General features: G+C 37.5%; 6 protein-coding genes and 1 long non-coding RNA gene across 9 annotated transcripts; 6 read left to right on the forward strand and 1 right to left on the reverse strand.

The window, feature by feature from the left end:
• The first annotated feature begins 227 nt into the window (after positions 1-227).
• On the forward strand, positions 228-2,800 carry LOC125202747 (sulfite exporter TauE/SafE family protein 2-like). Its single transcript, XM_048101195.1, has 4 exons — positions 228-1,095; positions 1,926-2,066; positions 2,144-2,293; positions 2,377-2,800. The coding sequence occupies exons 1-4, from the start codon at positions 412-414 to the stop codon at positions 2,683-2,685; spliced, it is 1,284 nt and encodes a 427-aa protein (XP_047957152.1). The 5' UTR covers positions 228-411; the 3' UTR covers positions 2,686-2,800.
• Positions 2,801-3,341: 541 nt separating this feature from the next.
• LOC125207194 (oxygen-evolving enhancer protein 3-2, chloroplastic) lies at positions 3,342-4,918 on the forward strand. The gene is made up of 3 exons (XM_048106438.1): positions 3,342-3,672; positions 4,352-4,647; positions 4,734-4,918. The coding sequence occupies exons 1-3, from the start codon at positions 3,384-3,386 to the stop codon at positions 4,830-4,832; spliced, it is 684 nt and encodes a 227-aa protein (XP_047962395.1). The 5' UTR covers positions 3,342-3,383; the 3' UTR covers positions 4,833-4,918.
• A 3,095-nt stretch (positions 4,919-8,013) lies between these two features.
• On the forward strand, positions 8,014-10,065 carry LOC125202830. Its single transcript, XR_007173199.1, has 2 exons — positions 8,014-8,436; positions 8,967-10,065. It is a non-coding gene; the product is annotated as an uncharacterized LOC125202830 (long non-coding RNA).
• Positions 10,066-10,937: 872 nt separating this feature from the next.
• On the forward strand, positions 10,938-13,484 carry LOC125200700 (protein HEAT-STRESS-ASSOCIATED 32). The gene is made up of 5 exons (XM_048098437.1): positions 10,938-11,165; positions 11,689-11,880; positions 11,971-12,181; positions 12,878-13,101; positions 13,194-13,484. Exons 1-5 carry the CDS (start codon positions 11,043-11,045, stop codon positions 13,302-13,304), a joined length of 861 nt encoding a protein of 286 aa, XP_047954394.1. The 5' UTR covers positions 10,938-11,042; the 3' UTR covers positions 13,305-13,484.
• A 147-nt stretch (positions 13,485-13,631) lies between these two features.
• On the forward strand, positions 13,632-17,131 carry LOC125200698. 2 transcript variants are annotated; one of them, XM_048098435.1, is made up of 3 exons: positions 13,632-14,370; positions 14,601-15,349; positions 16,423-17,131. In XM_048098435.1, the coding sequence occupies exons 2-3, from the start codon at positions 14,818-14,820 to the stop codon at positions 17,007-17,009; spliced, it is 1,119 nt and encodes a 372-aa protein (XP_047954392.1). In that variant the 5' UTR covers positions 13,632-14,370; positions 14,601-14,817; the 3' UTR covers positions 17,010-17,131. The 2 variants fall into 2 exon arrangements, with proteins under 2 accessions (XP_047954392.1, XP_047954393.1); XM_048098436.1 differs by having other exon boundaries at positions 14,827-15,349.
• An 815-nt stretch (positions 17,132-17,946) lies between these two features.
• Positions 17,947-22,575, forward strand: LOC125220887. The gene is made up of 6 exons (XM_048123022.1): positions 17,947-18,307; positions 18,733-19,723; positions 19,818-19,972; positions 21,321-21,357; positions 21,611-21,672; positions 21,792-22,575. Exons 1-6 carry the CDS (start codon positions 18,219-18,221, stop codon positions 22,273-22,275), a joined length of 1,818 nt encoding a protein of 605 aa, XP_047978979.1. The 5' UTR covers positions 17,947-18,218; the 3' UTR covers positions 22,276-22,575.
• Positions 22,576-22,681: 106 nt separating this feature from the next.
• Positions 22,682-25,170, reverse strand: LOC125220895 (exo-alpha-bergamotene synthase-like). 2 transcript variants are annotated; one of them, XM_048123038.1, is made up of 8 exons: positions 25,075-25,170; positions 24,815-24,918; positions 24,491-24,746; positions 24,012-24,387; positions 23,727-23,945; positions 23,502-23,640; positions 23,179-23,424; positions 22,682-23,107 (listed from the first exon to the last, which is right to left on the reverse strand). In XM_048123038.1, the coding sequence occupies exons 2-8, from the start codon at positions 24,899-24,901 to the stop codon at positions 22,814-22,816; spliced, it is 1,617 nt and encodes a 538-aa protein (XP_047978995.1). In that variant the 5' UTR covers positions 24,902-24,918; positions 25,075-25,170; the 3' UTR covers positions 22,682-22,813. The 2 variants fall into 2 exon arrangements, with proteins under 2 accessions (XP_047978995.1, XP_047978988.1); XM_048123031.1 differs by lacking the exon at positions 25,075-25,170 and adding an exon at positions 24,994-25,051.
• Positions 25,171-26,359: the final 1,189 nt, after the last annotated feature.

Raw genomic sequence — 26,359 nt, forward strand, 5'->3', positions numbered from 1 at the left:
CGTGCCGAGTCAAAATATGTCAAAATTTTGAGGACAGAGGTAGAGCCATAGAGGTAGTACTACCTAAAAGTGAAGCTTACATTTTTACTAATTTTTTTTCACTCGTTTTTCATCACATTTTCAGAAACACGGTGTCAGAACCAAAATGGGACACTTAATCACTTGAATGGAGTAATATTTAATTTATGAATACATAGATAGTCTCTTAATTTGTTAGTACGCATAATTCCAAATTCCGGTACCACTTTTAACCTGCAATCCTTATTCCAGAATTAGAGTTTTTCTTAATCTTTCGCTATTTCTAACTGAAATTGTGTAGATTCCAGCAAATCATTCATCATCTCCAGATTGCCAATTTCCTATAAATTCAAGGTTTTGACTTTTGAGAATTCAAAATTTCAGAAAAAAAAAATGAAACATACATTATTCCTCAAATGTCTGTTCCTTCTCACCATCTTGTCTTCCACCTCGTCTAAATCTGGCGTTGAAACATCCAACACAGTTGAAGGGATCGGCATTCGGTCCGCGGCAGTCGCAGCCTTGTCATCCCTCGCCGCCGCCATCTCCAGCGCGGGAGGCGTCGGCGGCGGGGGGCTGTTCATACCCATCCTGACCATCGTCGGCGGCCACGACGTGAAAACAGCGTCCACATATTCAGCTTTCATGGTAACGGGCGGCTCTGTTGCCAACGTGGCGGCCTACACTCTGTGGAGGAGCGGCGGCGCGAGGCGGCTGATTGACTGCGAGATGGCGCTGCTGTGCCAGCCGTGGCTGCTGCTGGGCGTGAGCTGCGGGGTGGTGCTCAATGTGGTGTTCCCGGAGTGGCTGATCATGCTCATGTTTGTGGTCTTCGTCGCTGGATGCACCTTCAAGACGTGCAGGTCGGGGGCTGCGTGCTGGAGGTTGGAATCGCGCGGGTTTAGAGAGGAAACGAAGAACGGAACTGGTGAAAGTACGAAAATGCCCCTGTTGCGCGCTACTGCGGATCAAGTCGAAGACGAGGTGCGGACTCCGTGGGTGTCCATTGGGATGTTGGTCCTCATCTGGTTTTCCTTCTTTGCTCTGTATCTCCTTCGCGGAAACCACTACGGACATGTACGCTTAACTACAAACTTTTTTTTATCTCTACTAATTTAATCGATCCTCTAAGATCCAGTGACTTCGTTGGTCACGCCTGGCCCCTTCACTAGGCCATTTTTTATGGACCAAACAAGAGAATCCACTAAACAAATTAGTCTGTTAGGAGGAGGAATCAATTTAGTCTATATACACCCCACTACTTGCTTGTTACAATTGATATGGGATATTAAAATCCGTCGCAATCGGCCCTTCTTGAGAGCCAACGTCCTAGTTGGTCACGGCTAGTTATTTGCTAAGCCAACACTTTGCCTTGTTGGTCAATACTGTCTTTTTATCAGGCCACCACTATGATTTGACTCCCAAAATCATTGTTGGTAATGGCGTTGGTCACGGTTGTCATCCGCAAGCCACTATTTCGAGTAATTTTGGCTATCAACAAAAGTATCAATAATATTATACCTTAAACAAAAGAACTCATTCCATGATACTAGCCTATTAGGTCGAGTTCCTTTAGTTTATAAATCTCTCATCAGTTGTCCTTCACAATCGATATGGAGCATCAAAGTCCGTAACACAAACACTCCAAGCGGAGCCAATGCCCTCATTGACGACGACGGGATCTTTCCCCATGCCACTAGAGTTGGTTCTCATATGTCATGATTCGTTTCTTCCTCAAGCCATCACTCTAAGTCGTCGAACATCTCAATGGAAGCATCAATGTCAAACCAAACATGAAAATTCATCCCAAAAAACTAACATATAAAGAGAATTCATTTTATCTATAAACTCCACATTTTTGCTTTACCCAACCAATATGGGGTATTATGAGTTGCTGGTTTTTGCAGGGTATCATTGAGATAGAGGCTTGTGGAACAGGGTACTGGATAATCTCATCGATGCAAATTCCTCTTGCCATTTTCTTCACTTCATGGATCCTCTTCCGCAGAAAGAGTCCTACAAACAGTACTATTGCTTCAACTCAGCAGGTATCTCAACGAACATTGACTGCAATCTGTTCTCTTCTCTGCTACTACAATTTAACTATCTCTCTTGATGACAAAAGGAAAACGGAGGGCGAACGAGAAGGCGGCCATCCAGCGAACTCGTGTTCCCGATAATGGCCCTACTAGCCGGCCTTCTTGGTGGAGTTTTCGGAATCGGAGGTGGAATGCTCATAAGCCCAATTCTCCTTCAAATGGGAATTGAGCCTCAAGTAAGTAGTTAATTACTAGCATTGGTTCAACTGAGTCATGTTATCTGACTAGTTTACGCCATTAAACTTGCGTTGTTGCGTAGGTGACAGCAGCGACGTGTTCTTTCATGGTACTCGTGTCATCGAGCATGTCCGCGCTCCAGTACTTGCTGTTGGGAATGAAGCAGATCTATGCTGCTCTAACGTATGCAGCCGTCTGCTTCGTTGCCTCACTTGTTGGACTGACCGTGATACGAAAGGCGATACTTAGACACGGCCGCCCCTCCATCATCGTCTTCTCTGTGGCGACGGTGATGGCTCTGAGCATTGTTTTGATGACTAGCTTTGGAGCTATAGATGTGTGGAGAAGTTACACAACTGGCCAGAACATGGGCTTCAAGAACCCATGCTGACTTGTCTCCCCTAGCTTCTTACATCTCTGCTTTTTTGAGTTTTGACTATTATGAAGAGTCATGTAGTAATAATATATTGCCTTTACAACAATGTGTTACTATATATGCCTATATGTTTACCCAAAAAAAAAAAAAAAAAAAAAAAAAAAAAAAAAAAAAAAAAAAAAAAAAAAAAAGAACTGCTTTGTGTTGGCTTCGAAATACTTGCGTTATGTATGTTATAATCAAAACTGAACCACATCTTATTGCAAAACGCAAAACTGTCATTTTAGGTAACATATAACTCACTGTTAGTTTGTTTTAAATTATTTCAAGTCATCTTTTTTAAAAAATGACCTTAAAAATAGACTAACATTGACCTCCACTACTATCCCTCGAAATGACTTTCATATTTTGATTCTGTATTCTGCAATAAATCAAGTTATGTGCAATATATCACAACCTTGTATCACTATCATGAGACTCATAATTTTATGATTCAAGAAAAGACAAAGGAAATTGAAGACAAAAAATCATTAAGGCCTACGTGGCATAAGCCCAGTGGCTAGAAGAGCATACATGTCATGATATTGCAGACTGATTGGTTGATTGCATATCCAAACTCAGATAAGGCGCTTCCTCATCTCATTTATACTCTGAAAAAAACACTGATATTTTTTATTTTGCTTTTTAACAAACTAGGAAAGCAATTTTAAAGAATGGCTCAAGCTATGGCTTCAATGGCTGGCTTACGCGGCTCTTCCCAGGCGGTCCTCGACGGCAGCCTTCAATCCAACCGCATGAACAGCAGCGGCGACGCCACCCGGACCGCCGCCACGAGAACCGGATTCAGCATCCGCGCGCAGCAAGGCGAGACCGAGACCAGCCGCCGCGCCATGCTGGGGCTTGTCGCTGCTGGGATAGTCTCCGGCTCCTTCGTTCAAGCCGTGCTCGCTGAAGCCAAGCCCATCAAGATCGGAGGCCCACCACCTCCCTCCGGTGGCCTACGTAAGTAGCCCAGTTTCTGTTTCATCTTTACTAGGGGTGGATGGGTACGGTATATCGTATTGAGAACGTCATACCGCATACCTTACCGAAAACTGTGGTATGACAAAATATCATACCGATACCAATGCGGTATATACCGAAACTTCGGTATCGTTAATTTTTTATACTGTTATCGCGGTATTCCGTGCTTTTACGATATACCTTAGTACGGTATGATATACCGTAGTACCGTTATGAAAAAAAAAATCTTTTATACGCAAAATATTTAAAAATAGAATTTCGGAGATTTTTTCTTTCTAATTCTATTTTAGATTATATAAATATATTAAATATAATGTAACATATATAATATTTCAACATATACCGATTTTTCGGTATATGTTGAAAGGATTCGGTATACTGATTCCACGTTATATACCAAATATTCGGTATATCACGGTATACTGAGGTATAGGAAAATTGGTACATTTACCTTACCGAAAGATTTCATACCGTACCGAAAATTACGGTATAACAAAAAACCGGTATTTTCGGTACGATAAGTGCGGTATTTCGGTATTTTTGTCGAGCCCTAATCTTTACTAAATACTGCTTCCATCCCTAATAAATAGTTCTGTTTTCTCATTTCATTATCTCTCTCGTATTTTACCAATTTTTATATTAAAAACAACTGTGACAGCTGGAACTTTGAACTCGGACCAAGCAAGAGACTTTGACTTGCCATTGAAGAACAGGTTTTTCATTCAGCCACTGGCACCGGCGGAGGCAGCAGCGAGAGCTAAGGAATCCGCGAAGGAAATCGTCGGTGTGAAGTCGTTGATCGAGAAGAAGGCGTGGCCGTACGTGCAGAACGACCTTCGTTCGAAGGCAGAGTACCTTCGCTATGACCTCAACACCATCATCTCTGCCAAGTCCAAGGAAGAGAAGCAATCTCTCAAGGAGCTCACGGGGAAGCTCTTCGCAGATATCAGCAACGTTAGTTCTTTAATTTATGATCTTCTACGCCTTTTTCACCATTCACAGCTACTGATCTTGATGTGATTTGATTTGTGTGTTATCAGCTGGATTATGCTGCCAAGATCAAGAGCCCTTCTGATGCAGAGAAGTATTATGCCATAGCTGTATCTACGCTTAATGACGTTCTTGCTAAGCTTGCTTAGATGCTACTAATGTTGTAAGAATATGTTTTTAGTTAATGGGATGTATCTACATGAATCTTAAATAATTTTGTTTCTATTTTTATCAACTAGTATCACGCCCGTGCTATGCACGGTCCATTTTATTTTCTTCAAAATATAAAATATTGATTTGAAATAAAAAAAATAATATTATTATATGGGTTAAAATCATACATTGTTATAATTATTTGACCTTTCAAATAATAAAAATAATTTTAATTGATATATAAATTTATAATTAAAATGACATTGTTTAAAAAAAATTTAACTCTCCTTTTATATATGGAGTTATAATTATTTGACCTTTCAAATAATAAAAATAATTTTAATTAATTTTTAATTAAAACAACATTTTTTTAAAATTTTCCAAAACTACCATTTTATATATGTATATATAGATATATTCTAAATATCCAACAATAATAATTATTTTATAAAATTATTTCAAAAATTAGAACATTTTTTGGTAAATGACTAAAATATACTACCAAAAAACTGAAAATCCCCAACTTTGTAGCATATGAAATGTAAAATTAATTTAAGATATTGTGTATCAAAAGATATAATTTAAGATTGCACCGGTGAGACACTTCTTAGTCGAGCTTCATTTCATTGCAATATAGTGACCCTATACACTAAAAACCCAATTCCTGAAACCTAAATCATAAACCCTTAACTGTAAAATATACTCAATTAGATTATAATTTTAAATTTAGTTAGGCAGTTTTTGTAAATATTTTCAAAACTTCCCTTGTATTATTTAAACAAAATACATGAATTACCATAAATTTAATAAAAATGTGTTGCTTATTACAATATATCAAAATTAACCATTAAAATTAATAATGGCCACAAATAAAAAATGAAATAATAATTAAAAAGAGCGAACTATTATTACTACACATTCTGAACGAAACTAAGCAAACTAAGAATTAAAAAATGTCATTTATGTAAAAGAATATAAGAAATTATAGCACCTTTTCATGTGGCAGAAGCTAATTAATTTTCATGAGAATTTCATTCTAGTGTCAAGAAATTAAGCTTAAATACAAAAATGTTAAAAAAAATGACCAAATTTATAGTATTTGAATTTGATTAACTAAAATGATAATCTACAAAAATTTAATAGTATTTGAATAGTATTCAAGTCTATAACAGTCTAACAACGTATTTGAATAGTATTACAACTCTTGTATAAACATACTAATAATATTGCACCGGTGAGACACTTCTTAGTCGAGTTTCATTTCATTGCAATATAGTGACCCTATACACTAAAAGCCCAATCCCTGAAACCTAAATCATAAACCCTTAACTTTAAAATATACTCAATTAGATTATAATTTTAAATTTAGTTAGGCAGTTTTTGTAAATATTTTCAAAACTTCCCTTGTATTATTTAAACAAAATACATGAATTACCATAAATTTAATAAAAATGTGTTGCTTATTACAATAAATCAGAATTAACCATTAAAATTAATAATGACCACAAATAAAAAATGAAATAATAATTAAAAAGAGCGAACTATTATTACTACACATTCTGAACGAAACTAAGCAAACTAAGAATTAAAAAATGTCATTTATGTCAAAGAATATAAGAAATTATAGCACTTTTTCATGTGGCAGAAGCTAATTAATTTTCGTGAAAATTTCATTCTAGTGTCAAGAAATTGAGTTTAAATACAAAAATGTTTTAAAAAAAATGACCAAATTTATAGTATTTGAATTTGATTAACTAAAATGATAATCTACAAAAATTTAATAGTATTTGAATAGTATTCAAGTCTATAACAGTCTAACAACGTATTTGAATAGTATTACAACTCTTGTACAAACATACTAATAATATTGAAGCCTTTACAATCCGGCTATGCACATTCACACACAAATGGAAGAAAACAAATTGATCTTCATCATCTTCGGAATGAAGCCGGTGGTCGAGGGATGAGCAAACATCCGGCTATGCACATTCACACACAAATAGAAGAAAACAAATTGATCTTCATCATCTTCGGAATGAAGCCGGTGGTCGAGGGATGAGCAAACATGGCTGTTTTCGGTTGCCTCTGCTCACTTTAGAATTCGCCATTTATCTTTTTTCTTTATCTACTTGTGCTTGTTCTTGGGTACTCTCTGTTTCAATACTGAATCCATTTATTTATATAGAGCCAAGATGGTGTAGATTAAAAGTTTTAGCTTTAATTCCCAAAATAATAGTGCATGCGTTTCTTGCTTAATTGGAGTCTGTTGGCTTTCCATATTCTTTGTGAATAATGGCTTTTTATATTCATTTTCAATTGGAGCCTTTTAATTATAATATATACCTTAAATAATAATGTGCATGTGCAATAATAAATAGTCCACGATCTGCCGGTTGAGATATATACTACAAATTAATTAACAAAATTAAATTTATTCTAATCATTCTAGAGTTCAAAATTGTAATTCCATAAATACCCCCAAAACTCCCCTTTTATATATGTATAGATAACATGTGCATTAAATGATTATTAATCGAGTATCGTAGTTGATGTTGATGTATTTATACGTGAGTTTCTTATCTAAAAAAATCTGAAACAAAAAGATGGAGTAGTAACTTAAAGATTTTCAATGATATTGTTCTTAGTTTGTACTACTTCATACGAAACAAAAAGACGGAGTAGTAACTTAAAGATTTTCAATGATATTGTTCTTAGTTTGTACTACTTCATACGTCCACGAAAAATAGTTTAACTTTTTCATTTTAAGATGTTCACTAAAATAATTTCATTTCAATGATTAAAAAGTTTTTATTTTATCCTGTATTTTACTTATCAATGAGATCACAAAATCAGTGCGTAGATTTCAACGTTTATTGCGAGTCCATAACATACAAAATAATAAACTCAAATAGTTTCAAAGTATAAAATTAACGACGTCTCATATAAATAGGAACTTTAAAGATGGTGCAAATTTTAATGCGAAATTTATAAGGTATAGGGATATTTCAAAAGGTTTACCGCACAAATGTCATAGATATCGAATAAGTATACCACTTAGTTCATTGGATACATAGTGGAATTCGCAAAAATCAAAGATCACGGGATAAGTTTTTATAATTATACAAGCTCTAGAAAATCAAATTTCGACATGGAAAACAATTGTTAATTAATTTTCTTTTCTCACCTGTCTTTCACTCAATACATATCATTGGGCCCAATTAATCACAAAACCCTTGATTTTTGTATATACAACCGCCACCAACCGCTCGATTGATTTGATTTCCTCTCTAATTTTCTTATATTAACCCCTTTCTGTAATTTTTCAGTTTATTCTCTTCCTCCTTGAGCGTTCTTGCTTGGAAAAAGTCACCTCTTTTGTCCTAGTAGTATATTATTGTTAATAAATTCGTGAAATGAGTTCAAATCTGGATCGGACTTTATCCAGATTCGAATTCGTACATGAATTTATAATAACAATCGAATTCAGGAGCTGTGAGTGTCGAGGGAACGAATTCGCCACCGAAATGACTTGAATCGAGTGGCAGAGGCGAAGGTTGATTCGGAATTTATGAATGAGAGGTTTTACTGAGGTGCAGGAAGGTTAATTTTTTTCTCTGAATTGTTCTTATAAATTGCAAGGATTTTCCGTTATATTGTGTTTATGACAACTGATTAATCTTTGTTACTGACTTCTAGATACGTTTTGCTATCGAACTCCATTGTTTAATGACTCGTTCACTGAAAAATATTTCCTTATTTTCACTCTGAATGAGGAGTTATTTCTTTTGTTTAACTGTGTGTTTACTCATCTGGCTTGTTATGTTGTCTTGATTTGGGGAACTTTCTTGTTCTCTTCCTTTCTATCATCTGTTCTTCAAGTGTTGACTTGTAGTTAGGGATTTTGACTATGGGTTATAGTAATCTTTCACAGATAGTTTGATCATTTTTTGATGCATGTGGCCTGATGAGTTACCATAGGCCATAGCATGGTTGGGACCAAATCTTTCATTAAAGTATTTCGATTGTTCATCGTGGTTTGTTCGTATGTAAAGCATAACATGTTAATGATCTGAGCTGCGCTTCCTATAATACTAGTACTAGGTATGTAAGGTCAGAATGTCATTTTCCAGAATGAAAAGAAAGAATCATGTAAAGATGACTAGTTGAAAATGAAACATCAAGGCCAAGAAAGGAATGTGGAAGATGTGAAAAATCAGGCAGGAAGTGGTTGCTGATCTGGTTTGGGTTGGTGGGCGTGGTTGTGTTGCTGATGCGGAATGTTTTCGTCTCTAAGAACAGCAGCTGCAGATACATAATAGGCGACCGCAAACAGTCCATGAATGAAACACAGGATCCCTCCAATAGACAGCTGCTGTTGATGGCTCATGCCGCAGTTCTTTCTTGTTTTCGAGTTGGACAACACTCCCGATATCAGCAGGATGAATGCAATCCCCAACATAATCCTGTCAGAATCCACCATTAGTTTCAACAGTGTCTAGAAACACTGTGCTAAACAATCTGATAATCAAATACCATGACATCATGAGGGAGGCAGCAGCGAGTTGCTTATTAGGCGAAGCCCTGTCGAGTTCTTCTTTGGAGCTGATGAAGACGCATCCCGCCAGCAGATTGGCTACAATGTGTGCCAGGCACAGCATCACCACCGCAGCCAGCCCAAATTTGAAAGCCTCGTAGCTGGGATCTCGGCACTCGAATATCCACACCCTCAGGTTTTGAGCCTATACACATCAAGCCATATGTTAATGGTACTTATTACAATAATTGAAATGGGAGTGAGATGGAAAGACGAACCTTGTTCTGAGCAACCTCGCCCTGTATGCCGAGAACCCCGGCTATGATGTCCAGAGCCATGATGAGGAGACATACGAGGAAATCCATGTTCTTGGCCATGGCTGTCTCTTGAAATTGAATGGATGTCGGAACTGTTTAGGTTTTGAGTATATATTGTTGTTGAATGTGGAGGAATCAGAATAAAGAGGAGGTGGATTAGCTGGGTTTGATTCTTGGAGTAGAAAAGGTGTCTTTTGTCTAACTTTAATGGTGGGATGGATTCGTTTCATGGCGAGGAAGAAAAGCAGTGCATCTCCAGACTAGACCTGCAAACACCTTACTCCATCTCCATCTTCATCTTCTTCTTCCTATTCATCCTTTAAACATAGTACTATTTCCTATTATTGAACATAATACAACAGTATTTTCTCTTTGACAGTAGGTGATTTTTCCTTGTGAAAAGATAAAAAAACTAGTACTACTACTATAATACTCCGTATTTGGATTTTGATTTTTTTAATTTTATAACAATCTGAATATTTATATATATACTACAATGATGTTCGGTTTACTAGATAAAATAATACCAAGATGTAATCTAAGATTGAGTTGTGAGATTATTTTAATCGGGATTTAGCTATGACAAATTATCTCATCTGAAATTGAATTGTGGGGTTGAATTTTATGAGTCAAATACACTACACATTTAATCCGAATTACAATCTTGCAAACCGAACACCTTCGTACCTACCTGTTATAAAAATAGGCCAAGTCAATTGAGTTATTGAGAAATCGCCTCAAAATAAATTACAGTACTATTAAGAACCACTAGTACTGAATATGCAGTCACAATAAACACAGCATAATAAATGCATGCGACTTCAATTCTCTTACTATAATTATTTTGCAAAAAAATATTTTTTCAAAACTTATGTCAAAGAAGTTATCAATTGCAGAAAATAAAAGAAAGTTAACTGTCAAAAACAATTAAATATCTACGTGTCCTTCTCAGAGTTTTGTTCTTTTGTATTTTTCATTTAATTTATTTGCTTAATCGTTCACACAAAATACACGTAGATGCTAATTAAAGGGAAATTATTTGATTTAATTTTTGTAATTTAATTTTTGAACGCACTTACATGAATTCGTAATATAAGAATTTAATCTTAGCTCATTGACTAGAATAAACGTTGCCATTTTTCAAAAAGAAAAGGGTTGCTATTTCGAATGAATTTATCATTATCCATTAAAATAATAAAATGAAATATTTCCAGAAGGTGCTCCAGACTTCTACAACCATCAATGGACGTTCTCTCCTACCTCTTTGTATGTCAGCTATATTCCAATCAGATCAAATTCATATCACATTCTATTGAAATTCGGTATCAAAGAAGGGGTAAAAGGAGGAGGAGAAAATGGCAAGTTATCGATGGAAGACACTCTTCGAAGAAGAAGATCGTCCAGAGAAGCCTAGGAGGTATGGTGTCACCGAAATGAGGGGACCTCATCACTCTCTTTTCCCCCAAAATCTCCTCCAGGTAATTTCCCCTTGATCCACTGAATCATCACTGCATTATTTCCTTGTAATTTCTCCGTCCTAATCTGTTTGGTTAGTATTTTAACTGGTAATTGTGGTATGAGCGGTGCTTCGATTTCAAGTTTCTTCAAGCTCATCTCTCCTTTTAATCTTTTACTGATTTGGAATTCCGAAGTATGCTTGTCAGATCAGAGGTGACGGTTTCGCATTATGATTCATTCACTTCCATTTTTCTTCAAATTTCGGACTGATTTTTGTGTGCATGGAATGATGATGAGGTCGTGAAGATCTATGGCTTAACTTCGTATGTTTTAATAGAAATTCTGGTTATTAGATTAGTCGGTGTTTCCCCTCGAGTAGAATTGCTGTCATTGCCAACTTATTTAATTGAATCATTATTTAGGGCTTAGATTGTCAAATTGTGCAATTTGCTGCTTAAGACATGGATGCAATTTTGTCGAGTATCAATTGTGCAATTTGCTGCTTAATAGTTCTGTAAACTGACAGGAACCTATTTGGCACAGGATGTTTTTGACTCTATGGGGCAATTTGTTGATGGTCTCAAGTTTGCTGGAGGCTCTCATAGTTTGATGCCTAAGAGTTACATCAAAGAAGTGACTAACCTGGCACATAAGCACAATGTGTACGTTAGCACTGGGGACTGGGCTGAATACCTACAGCGCGGAGGTCCTTCTGCTTTCAAAGACTATATTGAGGTAATGTTGTTGAAAAGTTTTCCTGTTACAGAATTTCATATCATAAATATGACTACTTTTCCTTGTGATAAATATGCAATTATGTATTAGGAATGCAAAGAATTGGGATTTGATACCATTGAGATTGACGCTGGCTCACTTGGAATTCCTGAAGAGATTCTTCTGAGATATGTGAGGCTTGTCAAAACGGGGGGTCTCAGAGCTAAGCCTCTGTTTGCTGTGAAGTTTAACAAGTCAGATATACCTATTAGTGGTAATAGAGCATTTGGATCTTACACGGTCCCTGTGCAGCGAACATCTGGTGAGCACTTAACTTGTTAGAGCTATAATAGCACCATGGATTATCTAGTGTTCTACTTCTATTAGTGAAGTTGCATCTGTAATGCCTATATTATACGTCAAGCATTTCATAGGACTAAGGGCTCTCAGTGCTAAAAGGGGTAGGGTTTAGGGCATTCTCTCTGTTAAGTTCTTTTGTGGAAAGTGATAGCATCAGATTGTTTAGTTTGAAAGCATTCTATTGGTATGGATCCTTGGATTCACAAATAAGGTAGAAATCACTATAGCAATCAGCTAAAGCAAGAGGGTTAACAAAATAAGATTACAAGAGACAGTTGGATCTCCAATTTTTAAACCCTTTTTAATATACTTATATCCTTCAGTAGATCATTCCAAATGACAATAGCCGTTTGCTTCATTAAACGAGCATGCACCGTCACATCATTGCGTTTAGAAGTCAGGTTATTAAGTCAGTCACTTAACTGATCTGGAGTGATGTGTTCATCATCTTTATATTAGACTAGTCACAGTAGGATTATCACCTGTTGGATGAAGTTAGATAGATGTGCTCTTATAAAGTACTTGATAGTTTTAAGAAATCCCTCACATAATGCTTTAAAATGCCCAAATCTAAGCTGAGATCAGAACATAAATAGTGAAGGTTATGGTGCAATATCAGCCAAGCTACATAGACTAATATTGTTTCCTTATTCTTCAGAGCTTGTTGAGGATGTGAATCTATTGATTAGGAGGGCAGAGAGATGCCTTGAAGCTGGAGCAGACATGATAATGATTGATGCTGATGATGTCTGTAGACAAGCAGATTCTGTGAGGGCTGACATTATAGCAAAAGTCGTGAGCCGTTTGGGGCTTGAAAAAACCATGTTTGAAGCATCAAATCCTAAGACATCTGAGTGGTTTATCAAACAATATGGTCCACATGTAATTCCTTCTAATCCCCTTTTCGAATACCTGTTCCTTTTTCATTTTTTATTTGCTGCATGTCTAAAGTTTTGTGTCTAATATGTCTTAAGGTAAATCTTTTCGTGGATCATTCTCAACTCATGGATCTGGAATGTCTCCGCGGCTGTAACCTGGGCAAGGATCATGTATCTGTTCTTGGTTCATCATATTACCGATCCTAAGCTGATGTTCTATCATAGAAGTTCTCCACTAAAGTCATAAGTAGTAAAGCTTTGTATGCACTGATATGTTATATTCTCAATCGTGTTAAATCGTTCGTAGCACCTGCTTCCTCGACTTGTAATGTTTGTGTGTTTAAGACATCATAATAGCTTAAATGTAATACACTCTATCTGGCTGTATGTTTTTGTGTGTTAGTGTACAAAGTTATGTGGATTTCGGAACTGAATCTATGTAGAATTGAGCAGAGGGGAACTTTCGCTGAGCTTTGTAATGCCGATGTATAGTGGTTACTTAGCTCAGGTTGCTCTATGCATACTTCAAATTACATCTCTGAGCCCAACTGATTTTCATGATTGCAGTTTTCTACTTCTGGAAGTAAAAGGAATGTGATGTGTGTATGAATTTGGCTGTATTTGTTCGGTTTCTATATCAATATGTTATGTTGCACCTTTATTCTGGGCGGCCCTAATGAAGTAATTGATCTTTACTTTTCAATCTTTCTTGTTAAACAGGTCTTATCTTCCTCTCCTTTTCTTCCAAATGTACATCTTGTCCAGTTTTATCTGTGGGGAATCTTGGTCTGAGTGCATGTTGCTGTGTTATACTAATTTGATTTTAGTTGATTAGGCTTTATGACCCACTGATGCATCAATTTATTATCCTAACGTATGGAAAATTGAATTTCTGATTATTTTTGGTCTGTGAGGGCAAATCTGGGCAGGAAGGCATGTGCCTAGTTAATGTAAAGCATGGCCTGGGTTGGTAGAGCATTTAAATGTATCATAAATGAGAGTATTTCCTCGACACTTTATTGAATTTGACTCATATAATGATTCTCAATGAATTGAGGAACCTAAACATTTATATTGAACTGAATAAATTGCTTTAATAGTGTCAGATTTGCTCTTGTCTTGGGCAGCTCTTGATCATTGTGTCCAGCATTTTTCCCAGTAGAATTGATGACTAGTGAGGTTGGTGGTGCTAACATGGAGATGAAACAAGGTCTGGATCGAGTTTGACCCGCGCATACAAGAGTGCAACCTACGTAAAATTCTTCGAAATCAAGTACGATTTATATGTATATGTGTTTAGTATCTTTGTCACATACACAAGAACTGTCATTTTCTGTTAACAACTCACATTAGAGAAAGCATCTCTTTCATAAATTTAATAAATTAGGTGGCGAGTTTGGTCCCTCGTTTTCCAAGGGATTGAATTATTGAATAGAGTTATCCATTCTTGTTGCAATATTTTATCTCAAAATAATGACCTTTTTACTCCTATTATTTTGGCAGGCTAATTTCTGTATTGCTCTGTTTCGAAAAAAACGTGCAATGTCATTCGAAATCCTTACCATTTGTGGCCTAATCTTTCATATCTACAGTCTCAAATCTCAATATATTAGCCATAAATAATTCTATAATTCCTCATTTACTCACTATTGCGTATATCTTCCACATCAATGTTCTCCATGTATTATTCTCTCTTCACACTCGCTGTGAATATATATTTATGATCAAGAAATCAAACAAGCCAAAAATGCCGGCTGTTTGGATTGGTCTACGGAGGTCGATGAAATGCCGATCACACGAAGCCGATGTCCACGATCCGGATGCAGGGAGCAAGAATCCGAGCACGAAGAAGCCGAGTAGCGTTGGCAGTGGGCGGTGTGGTTGTTCGAGATCGATTGCGAATCTGAAAGATGTGATCAACGGGAGCAAGAGGCATACGGAGGAGAAGCAGCCACGGATCAGCAGCCCGAGATCCATCGGAAGCAGTGAGCTTCACAACCCGATAACGCATCATGTTGTGCTTGATAGCGCTACTTGCGAACTGAAAATACGCGGTGGCTCTGATTTTGTTGGGTTTCATGTGGGGCATAGGCCGGTCGTCTTGGGCAGTCCGGTCAGGAGGTCGTCGAGGAAGGGGGGCATTGCTTCGATGAGGCCGAGATCTTCGTTCGGAGGCCCCTTCTGCCCTAAATGTGGCGACCAGTTTGTTAGATGGGAAGCTGTTGAGGCGCATCATCTCTCTAAACACGCAGGTTTGCAACTTTTCAGTTAATGTGGTTTGGTTCGAGTCCTAGGGCATCAACATCAGCGTGCTTAGGGAGGGAATAGCGTGTGCGTGCGTGCTTAAAGCATGCTACCGCAGCTTCCTAAGCACGCCTTTATGTGGCAATTAATGTGTGACACATGACACGTTTTTTTATTATAAAGTCCAAATTATAAAAAAATAAGGAAAATTGGTCTCTAAAACCATGAACTTTGCCTAAAATTTTGTATTTCCCATGAACTTTGAAATTGATATATAATATCACGAACTTTGCATTTTGTTTGGTATTTCCCAAACTCACTCAAATAAGATATTTTCATCAAAATCTTATTTAACATAGACCATCGTGATATGTTTTATAATATTTGAAACCAATTTTTAAGTTCATAGCATGTAGCATAAAAAGTCACGTTGAAAACCACGTTGATTTAATTGTGTCAAGTATGATAAAAGCCTCATGAGTTAGTCAAATATAGTAATAAACATGCCGTGGGAAATACCAAACAAAATGCAAAATTCGTGATATTATATACCAATTTCAAAGTTCATGGGAAATACCAAATTTTGGGCAAAGTTCATGGTTTTAGAGACCAATTTCCCAAAAAATAAATTTAGTTTTCAATTATGTACTTCATCCATCCACGAATAAGACCATCCACGAATAAGAGTGTCCACTTAGTTTCATGAAATGTAAGTTGAAAATGTTAGAGAAATGTAAATTTTACTTTTATGGAATGTGAATAAGACTCCTATTGGCTTACAAATCGAAATAGCAAAATGAGACTATTCCTGTCGACAGATGAACCGAATGTTAAAATGAGAATTCTATTGTTCATACTGAAGGAGTAATTTTTTTATACAAACTATGATTGTTTTTCAATTATTTAAGCTTTAGTTGTTTTAATTCGTAAATCATAATTGTAAGTATATGTGAATAGTGTAAGTGTTTAAGATTTAGTACGCAGATAATTGTGGTAAAAGCAAGCCAATGGTATAAGTACTTAACATTTAAGTGTTTTTGCATGAACGTCTTACTAAATCATTGCGTCTCTGTGGATTTAGTTAGTGAACTCGGTGAGGGAGACTCTTCCCGAAGAATCGTGGAGATAATATGTCGAGCGAGGCTCGACAAAATCGAGAGGATTCTGAAGGTGCACAACATGCAACGAACCTTAGCCCAATTTGAGGAGTACCGAGAGCTAGTGAAAATCAGAGCAAACAAGCTAACTAAAAAGCATCCACGTTGCCTGGCCGATGGGAACGAGCTGCTGAGATTCCACGGTGCAACAGTTGAATGCCCTCTCGGCCTCAAGGGGTCGTCCGGTCTATGCACTTCAGAGAAATGCAGGGTGTGCCAGATCCTAAGAGACGGGTTCGTGGCAAAGAAAGAGGGAGTGTTCACTGCTTCGACGAGTGGGAGAGCCATTGAGATGGTGGAGGGGGATTCGTCGTTGAGGAAGGCCCTCATAGTTTGTAGAGTGGTAGCCGGAAGGGTGCATAGGCCGGTCGAGAGTATGGAGGAAATGGCTGTTGAATCCGGTTTCGATTCGGTTGCTGGGAAAGTTGGTGCTCACTCCAACATTGAAGAGCTCTATTTGCTCAGCCCCAGAGCTCTGCTTCCTTGCTTTGTGGTCTTATATAAGTGTTGAACATAGGTTTGATTAGTCTTACACTTAATAGTTTTTATATCATTAATTCTGCTGCTTCGTATACTCCATTCTTTGGAAAAAAAGTGTATAATGTCACTTTTCCTTATGAGCCTGTCTCTTAAGATGTCTTTTTGATAGTAATGTTGGGTTTTTGTCATTCAAAGTAGTTTAAAATTGCTTGAAAGGTGATGTCACGGAACTCTATAATTTCATTTTTAATTGAAATATGAATTTATATACACTATACCATTAGAAATGGTACGATCAAGAGCATACCAACTATCCATTTCAATTTTAAAGCGGTACCCGAAAAATTGATGTTGAACAATGGAATTTGAACTTACACTAACTAAAAAAAAATTCAAATGTTCATGTAGTATTTTTTAACTCACCAGTTTTTTGATGTACTTCGTATATTTAAATACAATTAATTCATAAAATATGATTTTTTGTTATTTCTTAAATTTCTTTCAATCGTAAACTTTTGTTTCAGAAAAACCTTGCCAAAGAAATTGTGACTAGTACTTAGTAATTTTAAATAAACAATCAAAATTTGATGTCATAAATAACCATCCATCACACACCAAATTACGCAAATCAGAATACTGACTTAAATGATTTTTTATCAACCATATATTACTCCAAGCCTTAAATGATTTGTTGAATCGACTTCAAATGCTAATTTCAGTATTTTCAATTTTGTTTCATCCTAAAAGAGAAAATACCAAGGTTTGGAGTTAGTATAATTAAATGCAGTGTTGAATCTTGGATTTTCCATTTTTAAACAAGGGAAGATCTATTTAATAATGGCAACATTTAATTTTAGCATATTTATTTTCAAATGTGAAAAATGAAAAAAAAAAATCGAGAACGCGTGGCAGTGTTCTGTGAAAGTACAACACGGGAAAGCGGAGGAAATAGAAAATGAAATCTCGCTAAAAGTACAACACTCAGTTTCCAAACCCTTCCCCCAAATCTGAAATCCCTTCTGCCTTTAACCTTCTTCTCCCCTCGATCGATTCCATAAATTTGCTATCTATCGATTCCGTGACGGATATATCTTTCCCAGGGTTTTTCTTCTCGTCTTTTTTTCAATCTCTTTGCTAATCGATTTGTAGAGATTCGTTTATTCCGTATATATATATTTATAAATTGGTATCATACAATCCCATTAATTCGATATTTTTGGAGAGCGGAAGTGAGAGGAAAATGTCGAAGAAGAAGGCAACGATGACGCTGAAGGATTTTCACGGCGGCTCGATTCCTTCCGATCTCCCTCTTCCCTCTGCACCCGGCGTGTGAGTCTGGTTTTGCGTTAATTTATTGGAATTTTGGTTGTTTTCCACAATTTATTTTGGAATGTGTTTTGCGATATCTTGGTCTTCTGAATCTGCTTGGATATTTCACAACGCATCTCATGTAGCCGCTTAAGATTACTTTTTTTTTATACGGTTGATTCTATTTGCAATAGATCTTAAGGTATGTGTACCATTATTATATTTGGTGAAGAAAGACTTTAAGTTCTTGATGAATGAGGCTTTGGATTTGATCTCACTATCTGGTATGCGGGTTTCTTGTTTTCTGAAACTTTTGAATTGCAAAACCCTTATTATTGTTTAGCTTGACTGAATCGTATGAGTTATGATGGTATATAAGGTTGTGCCTTTTGTAGAAATTATAGAGTAAACTCTAGACACTCATATCATACATAATATTTTGACAGGACTGCAAGGCCCGTTGATCGTGGTGGATTTGATCGGCAGATGTCATGGGGTAACTCGGCAGGAAGGCCTGAACATCGGTTGCGGCCAGCATCTGCTGGCTCAGCTAGGGCCCTTGATGAAAAATCCCCATTTCTAAGTCATAGTTCCCATATAGGTCGTAATTTTGATGAGGATGAGCGCAAGCCTTTGGATGGTGGTTCAGGCCCTCGCAGAACAGTTGCTGACGAAAGCTTTCGTGCTCAACCTAGTGTTATATCTGGTGCTAGAGTTGGTAGTAGTCCTTCAATTCCTGTGTCTCAGCTATCAGCTGGCTCCACTGGTGGCTCTTATGCAGGGAGGGTTGTTGAAGTGCATAATTCGAAGTTCAACAATCAAACTTTAAGTGGCAGTCGCAGTTATGGGTCAAGTTATCCAGTTGTTGGCGGCAATGCTGGGCAATCAGTGGCTGGATCACATCCAAATGCCTGGGGGATAAGGAAGGAGGCTTCTAGCATGAAAGAGCCTGCAGCTGCTGCATGGTCAGCTCCAGAGGCCGAGACAAAGTTAGCCCATGCCAGTGCACTCGAGAAGATCTCATCTGGTCGGTGGAGCTCAAACCAGCAAATTAATCCTCAAAAAGATGCTGCAGCCTTTGGACATCCCGAAACCGATGGGAAGTTTGAGTATAATTCTAGTAATTCACACATTAGGAAAACCTACAATAGGTTAGATGTGGTTGCTGACTCAGACTATCAAGAAGTTGGTTTGGTTGTGCATGCCGAAAGAAGTCTAACATTTCACGGTGGTGGAAGGGAGGTGCCGCAAGCTTATGATAGGGCAAAATCTGCCATACATGTGGATTCATATGAGAAAAGCACTCCTGCTACTGCTAATGGTTTCCAGTCTATTCAGTCAACATTTTCTTCAGAATCGTCTGAAAGACCTAAGCTCAAATTACTTCCAAGATCTAAACCATTGGAAAATATAGAATCTCCAATTGATCAAAAGCAGGTAAATTTGTGAAAAAGGCTTTAAATCTTATTTAAATATTTTATACTATAGTTTAGCTTTAACATTGCATTTCTGTTTTTATTTTTGAGTTCAGAGATATGAGCAGACTAGTGATAATCTCCACATGGAGGACAACCATGAAGTTAAAACCTCTATTGTTGGTGATCGAGCTCCAGAGCGTCCAAAACTGAATTTGAAGCCACGATCACAATCCCATGAGCAACTGGAAGGAAACAAAGAAGTCAAAAGGTTCAGAGTTTGTGTTTTCTTTTCTTTTAGATTTTTTTAAAACTTGTTGTTATCTCTTTATTTTTCCTCTGTCAAATCTTGTATGGAGATATCTGTTTGATTTATCAGGTCTCTCCCAAGATAAGCTACTCATAGTCAATATCTTTCTGGTAATTCGGTTCTATCAGATAGAGGGACTAATGGAATTTATGGAGGGGTGTGAATATTATATATATATATATATATATATGCTTTATAAGAATTGTATTATATAATTTAGGTTAGTCTTTAGTGGATGCTGACAATGGGCTTTGCTTTTCTGAAATTGTTTCTGGCATGGTCATATATAATCTAATACCCTAAAGCATAATTCATATATGAAGTATGCACAAGTATGGGGGGTGAGGTTGGGGGTGATTGTGTAATGCTGTAGTTTGATATAGTCCCCATTTACAGGCTCAATAAAAAGCACAATGTTATGGCTATGACTGTTTCCTTTGTAGTGGCCTAGTGGGTGTAATTTCTGTCCCTTTATAGGGAGTGGGTCCAGATTAATTGAAGATTAAAACCTATACAATTAAATATTGCCTATGGACGGAAGAGGGAATGAGGTAGGCAATTTTAGTTGAAATGGATTTGTTTATCCACTATTGTTTTTACTTATGCTGCATCTGTGACTTGATTGGTGGTTTGTTACCTGGTTTATTTGTTTATTTTCATTGCAGCTATCTAAACGTGTCTAGTTATTTTGATAAACTGACAATGTTGACTGTTGAGGTGTATCAAATCTGGTGGCTTTGAAAAAGAGAGAACAATGTGCTTAAAAGAAAATAAAAATACTTGGATGATGTTGCAGTTGCACCCAGAGTCACATCTTGAGCAATGAGCAGCATGGATCATCTTTATCTGATTTTCTTGTACCCTTACAATTCTATAATATAATATTTACTTTGAAGGTAACGTTTATAAGAGAATTATATGCAGCAGTTTAGGTACTATTGCCATTTTGGGAAGGTCCGAATTGAATATAGCTATTTCTTGAGGTTCCTTGTTTATTTGAAAGCTTGTTAATATTTTGTTTGGATAAGCTATGTTAGACCTGCCAGAAAATGTATGGTTTCCTTGAAGCCTTTGTTTCACACTGCCCATTGTTTACACTTACATGGACAACGAATATAACACAAATCTGTTGGGTCCACTGAATTGGAATTTTTATCTGATTTTGCACGGAAATAAAATGGTTAAACTGGCTGCACTTACTTTGTTCCGGAACAACTTTATCTGTGTGCGTATTTCTATTTGAATTATCCTTGTCTCCAGTAGGAGGTATAACTTCTGACATATTTTCTGCTTTGTTTTGTTGCTCTAGAGGGACTGTCTTTGGGGAAGCTCGGCCTCGGGAATTGGTGAGTTCACTTTTATCTCATTTCAGAAAGCTTGTTTCCTCCTTGTAGTTGTAAACAAAGAATCTGAATACTGTTTCAGAAAACAAAGAATCTCAATACTTCTATTTAATAATCTCAAAGCTCAGGGTGTATTTTAGCATTTTTCTCATTAGAAAAAGAGGGATATGCAAATTCTGTCTCGTCTAATCAGTTCATATTGTTTCAAAGCTAGTATTGCCTTTGCATTTGTTAAGAATTGCTGGAATTGTGGCAGGTTCTTAAGGCACGTGGCGTTGAAGATGACTTAAACAACTACGAGGGTCAACCTGCATTGAGGTATTTGGTTACTTTTGTGCAGCTTTGGATGTTAATTGTTATTGTACATCTGGCTGTACTTGATATTTAGGCATTCATGAAAATGACTTGTATTTTATTTGCATTTTTTACACTTATAGGGTGAAGGAAATTTCTCCAAAGGGTGATGCGTTCATGCATGGATCTTCTACACGCCACAGCGAAAAATATGAAGGTATTCCTACCAATCAAAGGGTGGCTAAATACTCTAACAGGCGAGAAAACCAGCTGGATGTTGAGAGAAGCGATTCACAAAGGAGGAACAAGCAAAGCGAAATTTGGAGAAATAATAAAGATGCTGAGAAGAATCGGAACCAGCAACCAAAACAGCCACAGGACAGGGCACCATCTCCAGAGACTTGGCGAAAACCTATTGAGCATGGCAAGCCAGCACCAACTGACGCCCCCATACGTTATGGGAAAGCAGCATCTGCAGTTGAGCTGGCCCAGGCCTTCTCAAAATCAGTATCAGATCCAACTGCTGCTGATCGAGCGTCTGCTCCTAGAGGCATCCCTGGTCGCAACCAGATGCCCTTTTCCAGACTTACGGGCCCAACACCAAGGCCTCAGATCAATGGTTACTAAAGTTGAGATGAAGAAATTGTGGGAGGAAGAAGGTCACAGGCCTGGAGCTATGCATTGTGCTGAGGCAAATTTGGGTGAATTAATGAAATCTGGAGGCACGCAACATCTGGCCAGACGCTTGCGCTTATAAGAAGAACAAAGGACGTGAACCACATTGTTTTTATGTTGTACCCATCATAGGGGATTAAACTAGATTGTTCATGGAATAATTATTAACTGAACAATACCCTCAACCAACTTGTGTTGATTGTCATTCAGCAACTTTTGAAATTCTGTGCTGGTTACTTTTTTTTTTCTTGATTTCGATTTCTGTGATGTGCATCTCTATAAATACTTTTGGTGTTGATCATGTGGAGATTGAGAACTTTGTGCAATAATTTCAACATAGTAAGAAAACACACTTGATAATTATACAGAATGTTGGATACAAGTTAATAAACAGCAGCTAGTCTCCTCGTTCAGAACTCAGATTTGATGAGTTGAGTTCAAGGCATACTAATTGAAATACAACATATGTATAAAACTGTGGCATAGGAATTCAAGGCATAGGAATGGGCTGAACGACAAGGGACACCAAGTTTTTCTTGGTTTCGGAATGGGGATGTCCATAATGGTCTCCATGCTGATACATGCAGAGTGAGATTCGTCCAAGATTCATGGCAGTCTGCCCGAAATTCTTTATAGGATTCTCCATCAATATCTCCTTGTTCATTCGTGTTAGTGTCGTGTCTATCAGCTGCTTTATATGCTTGCGAGCATCCTCCTCAGAGCATCCTGTTTCCTTCATGTAGCACTGAATTGACTTCGGAACATCCCCTCGTTTCATTTCATCCTGTTTAAGAACATAACTATATTCAAACATGGGTGTGTTGGATTGACTAGTACATAGTTTTCTTAACTTACAGATGAAGTTGCCAAGTCATCGGCCAGACGAAGAACTGTGGCTGGCCTACGAATGATGCCAGGATATTGCTCTAAGCTCTTCAATTCCTTCTTGTTGATAGGATTAGTGGTGAAGTAACCATAAAAAAGAAGTAAAGGGCCAGAGATGGAAATCCATGCTGTATTTAGGTACTCATCTGTGGTTGGGACATATCCACTATTAAACCATGCTGCTTCTAAGTAGTAAGCTCTCCACAGTTCTGCCCACTGAAACAACAAACACATATCACAACTAAGATTTCTCACACATGAAAATTCTGTTGTGTATATACAAATGTTTTTACCAGATTCCTCATATTTGAGATAACATTGAAACCTTGTTCTCTGAGTATATGATAAGCCAATTCATTCACAGAGTTGAAAAGAGCTAAGAAGCAAATTTTCATATATTCCGGAAGGCTGTCCAGTGAATTAATATCCCACCTGAAGGTAGTACCAGCATTTATATGAATAGTAGCAATTGATAAAGACTTATGTATGTTGATTGTAAATGAAGTAAGCAATCGAACCTCTCAATTGTGTGAGTGAACAATTGAAGTTCCTCCAAGGTTCCATATACGTCGTATATGTCGTCTATTATGGTGATCATAACAGCAACCTTGCTCATAATCTCCCTTGAATATCCAAGATGAGGCTCCGGAATGAATCCCATAGCCCACAAGAAACACTCTGCCAACCGGTATCTAACGAATCCCAGCTTTTCCGGCAGACCAGTTTCTTTATACCAACTGAAATTGTAACTCATCGACAATGAAAGCTTAAACTCCTAGTAAAAAGTAATCTATTAAATTTACCTTGAGAGTAGCTTGAGCTCTTGCTGGTATGTTGCTTGTACCATGTTATAGTCCAACTTAGCCAGCTCCACCAGAGTAAGGTTTGCTTCGGATGTATTCTCGTACGCTTGTATGAACCACCTGGCTTCTAGCTTGTGCAATCTCCAGTGCAGAGGAACCTCTAAAGCATGCCTCACTTGTTCCTTTAGACGCGGCTCTGTGATTTGCTCAAGTGTTTGAGCAAGATGGTTCAGTGAGAAATCTTTGGCTAAATCCATTATGTTTTCCCCTTCCATGCTTAAATACGAAGCTTCATACAGAGATACGAGCCCTCTCACGTCTTCACACAGGGAGACCTTGAAATTTCCTTCCTCATCCATCAAACTACAGAAAACCTCTGCACCAACAAATCCGTTAAGGATTAGTTAGTTAGTTAGTTAGTCAAGAAAATATTGTTAGTGTTAATTAGTTTAGTTTCATTCAAATGTGTTATAATTAACCTTGAGGAACATGATAACCATGCTGTCTGAGAAGTCTGAATTTGAGAGATGTGAAATGCAAGTCCTCTTCTAACCATTCTTGTGCCTCATACATCTTGTCTAACATTTTTGCTATCTGGTCCTTGAAGTGGCCAGATACACCTAGTCTCGTTACATTGTCGATAAGGTGAAGCTGGTCGAGCTCTTGTTCAGTTTGGTGGATCAGTATTCTCACCAGACCTTTCAGCTTCTCAGCTTCGCGAACGTACTTCTCTCCCTGCATTAATGTTCAACACATTGAATGTGTTGGTGCATGAACTGTGATTAATGATTCTATAGTTTTACCGTGTATGGACTTGCGAGGGACTGTATGTAGTCGTTATCCCAAACACCAGCTTCATAGTTTGCAGACCTCCTAATCACCTCCTCCATGATCAATAGATTGGGAACTGAACAAGATGAAAATACATAATCAGAAAACAACAAGTTAAATAGAGCTAAAATGGGCAAAGCTTAGCACTTACCAGACTTGACAGATCACTATTTTACAACTATCAAAAGATTTGAACAGTATTGTACGAGGTTAACCCAGAGAAAAATCGTACCGTGGTTTAATAATGAGTGATGAGATTCGCCTTGATATTATTTGAGTTGGAGGCAGGGAGATGGTATACATAGAGTATAGTAATATTAATACCGCTGACAATTTTAATTTGGTAAGGACATCTTTTGCATTTTTAATCCAACTTTGTGGCATCTCTCTCTATCGTCAGCAAACCAATTCAAAGGTGAGACTAAGGCAAGAGAAAATACATTTTTGCTTTTTTTTTTGTTTGACCACTGTGTTCCGAACTTGCCTCCAGCAAAATCGGATTAATCCTGCTCGATCGAGCTTGCGGATTAAGGCCGAAAGTCTCCCAGCGGGTGGTGGGGTTTGAATCCGTAACCGCAAGGTCACCACAACTCCGCACTGTCAACTGCGCTACAACCCGTTGATTCATATTTGCATTTTTTAATCCAACTTTGTGGCATGTCTCTCTCTCTAGTCAGCAAACCCATTCAAAGGTGTGATAGCAAGAGAAAATACATATTTTGCATTTTTTTATCCAACTTTGTGGCATATCTCTCTTTCAAACCAATTCAAAGGTGAGATAAAGGGAAGAGAAAATACATATTTTGCATTTTTTAATCCAACTCTGAGGCATATCTCTCTTTCAAACCAATTCAAAGGTGAGATAAAGGGACGAGAAAATACATATTTTGCATTTTTTAATCCAATTTTGTGCCAAATCTCTCAATATCGTCAGCAAACCAATTCAAAGCTGAGATTAGATCATTCACTATGGTAAATAGGATAGCCATAGGCTAACCTGTTCCTCCTCCTACCACATCATCCAGTACTGAAATTCCTCCTGCCACATCATCAGGACAAGCAACTGGACAAGCAATAGGCTAGCCACAGGCTAGCCACATTATCAGCACTATTTAAAAAACAACTAAATTTACGAAATTAAACACAAAGTATAGAATTAAATTTACCACACATATACGGGAAATATTCGTTTAGTTTTATTTAAACAAAAAAAGTACATTAACTAAAAATAAAAAAAAATACATAATAAAAAAAAATTCGGGCTTCCACACACGAGCCACCATCCCACTCTACTTCTCGTCGCCGTAGCCGCAGTCCTTGCCGCCATCCCCGCTGCCACCGGCTGCACCCCCGGCATCTGAGCTCGCGCCTGATCCCCCCAACTGTGCCGCGAAGGTATCCAAATCGACCCGCATACTCTCGAGCATTGAGTGAAGAAACTTCTTCTCCTCGGGGTCAGTTGTCTCCTTCCATTCGTAGAAGATCTTGTACATCTGTTTGCGTGTTTGTTGACGCGC

The sequence above is a fragment of the Salvia hispanica genome, chromosome 1 (assembly GCF_023119035.1).
Source record: "Salvia hispanica cultivar TCC Black 2014 chromosome 1, UniMelb_Shisp_WGS_1.0, whole genome shotgun sequence".
Taxonomy (NCBI): Eukaryota; Viridiplantae; Streptophyta; class Magnoliopsida; order Lamiales; family Lamiaceae; genus Salvia; species Salvia hispanica.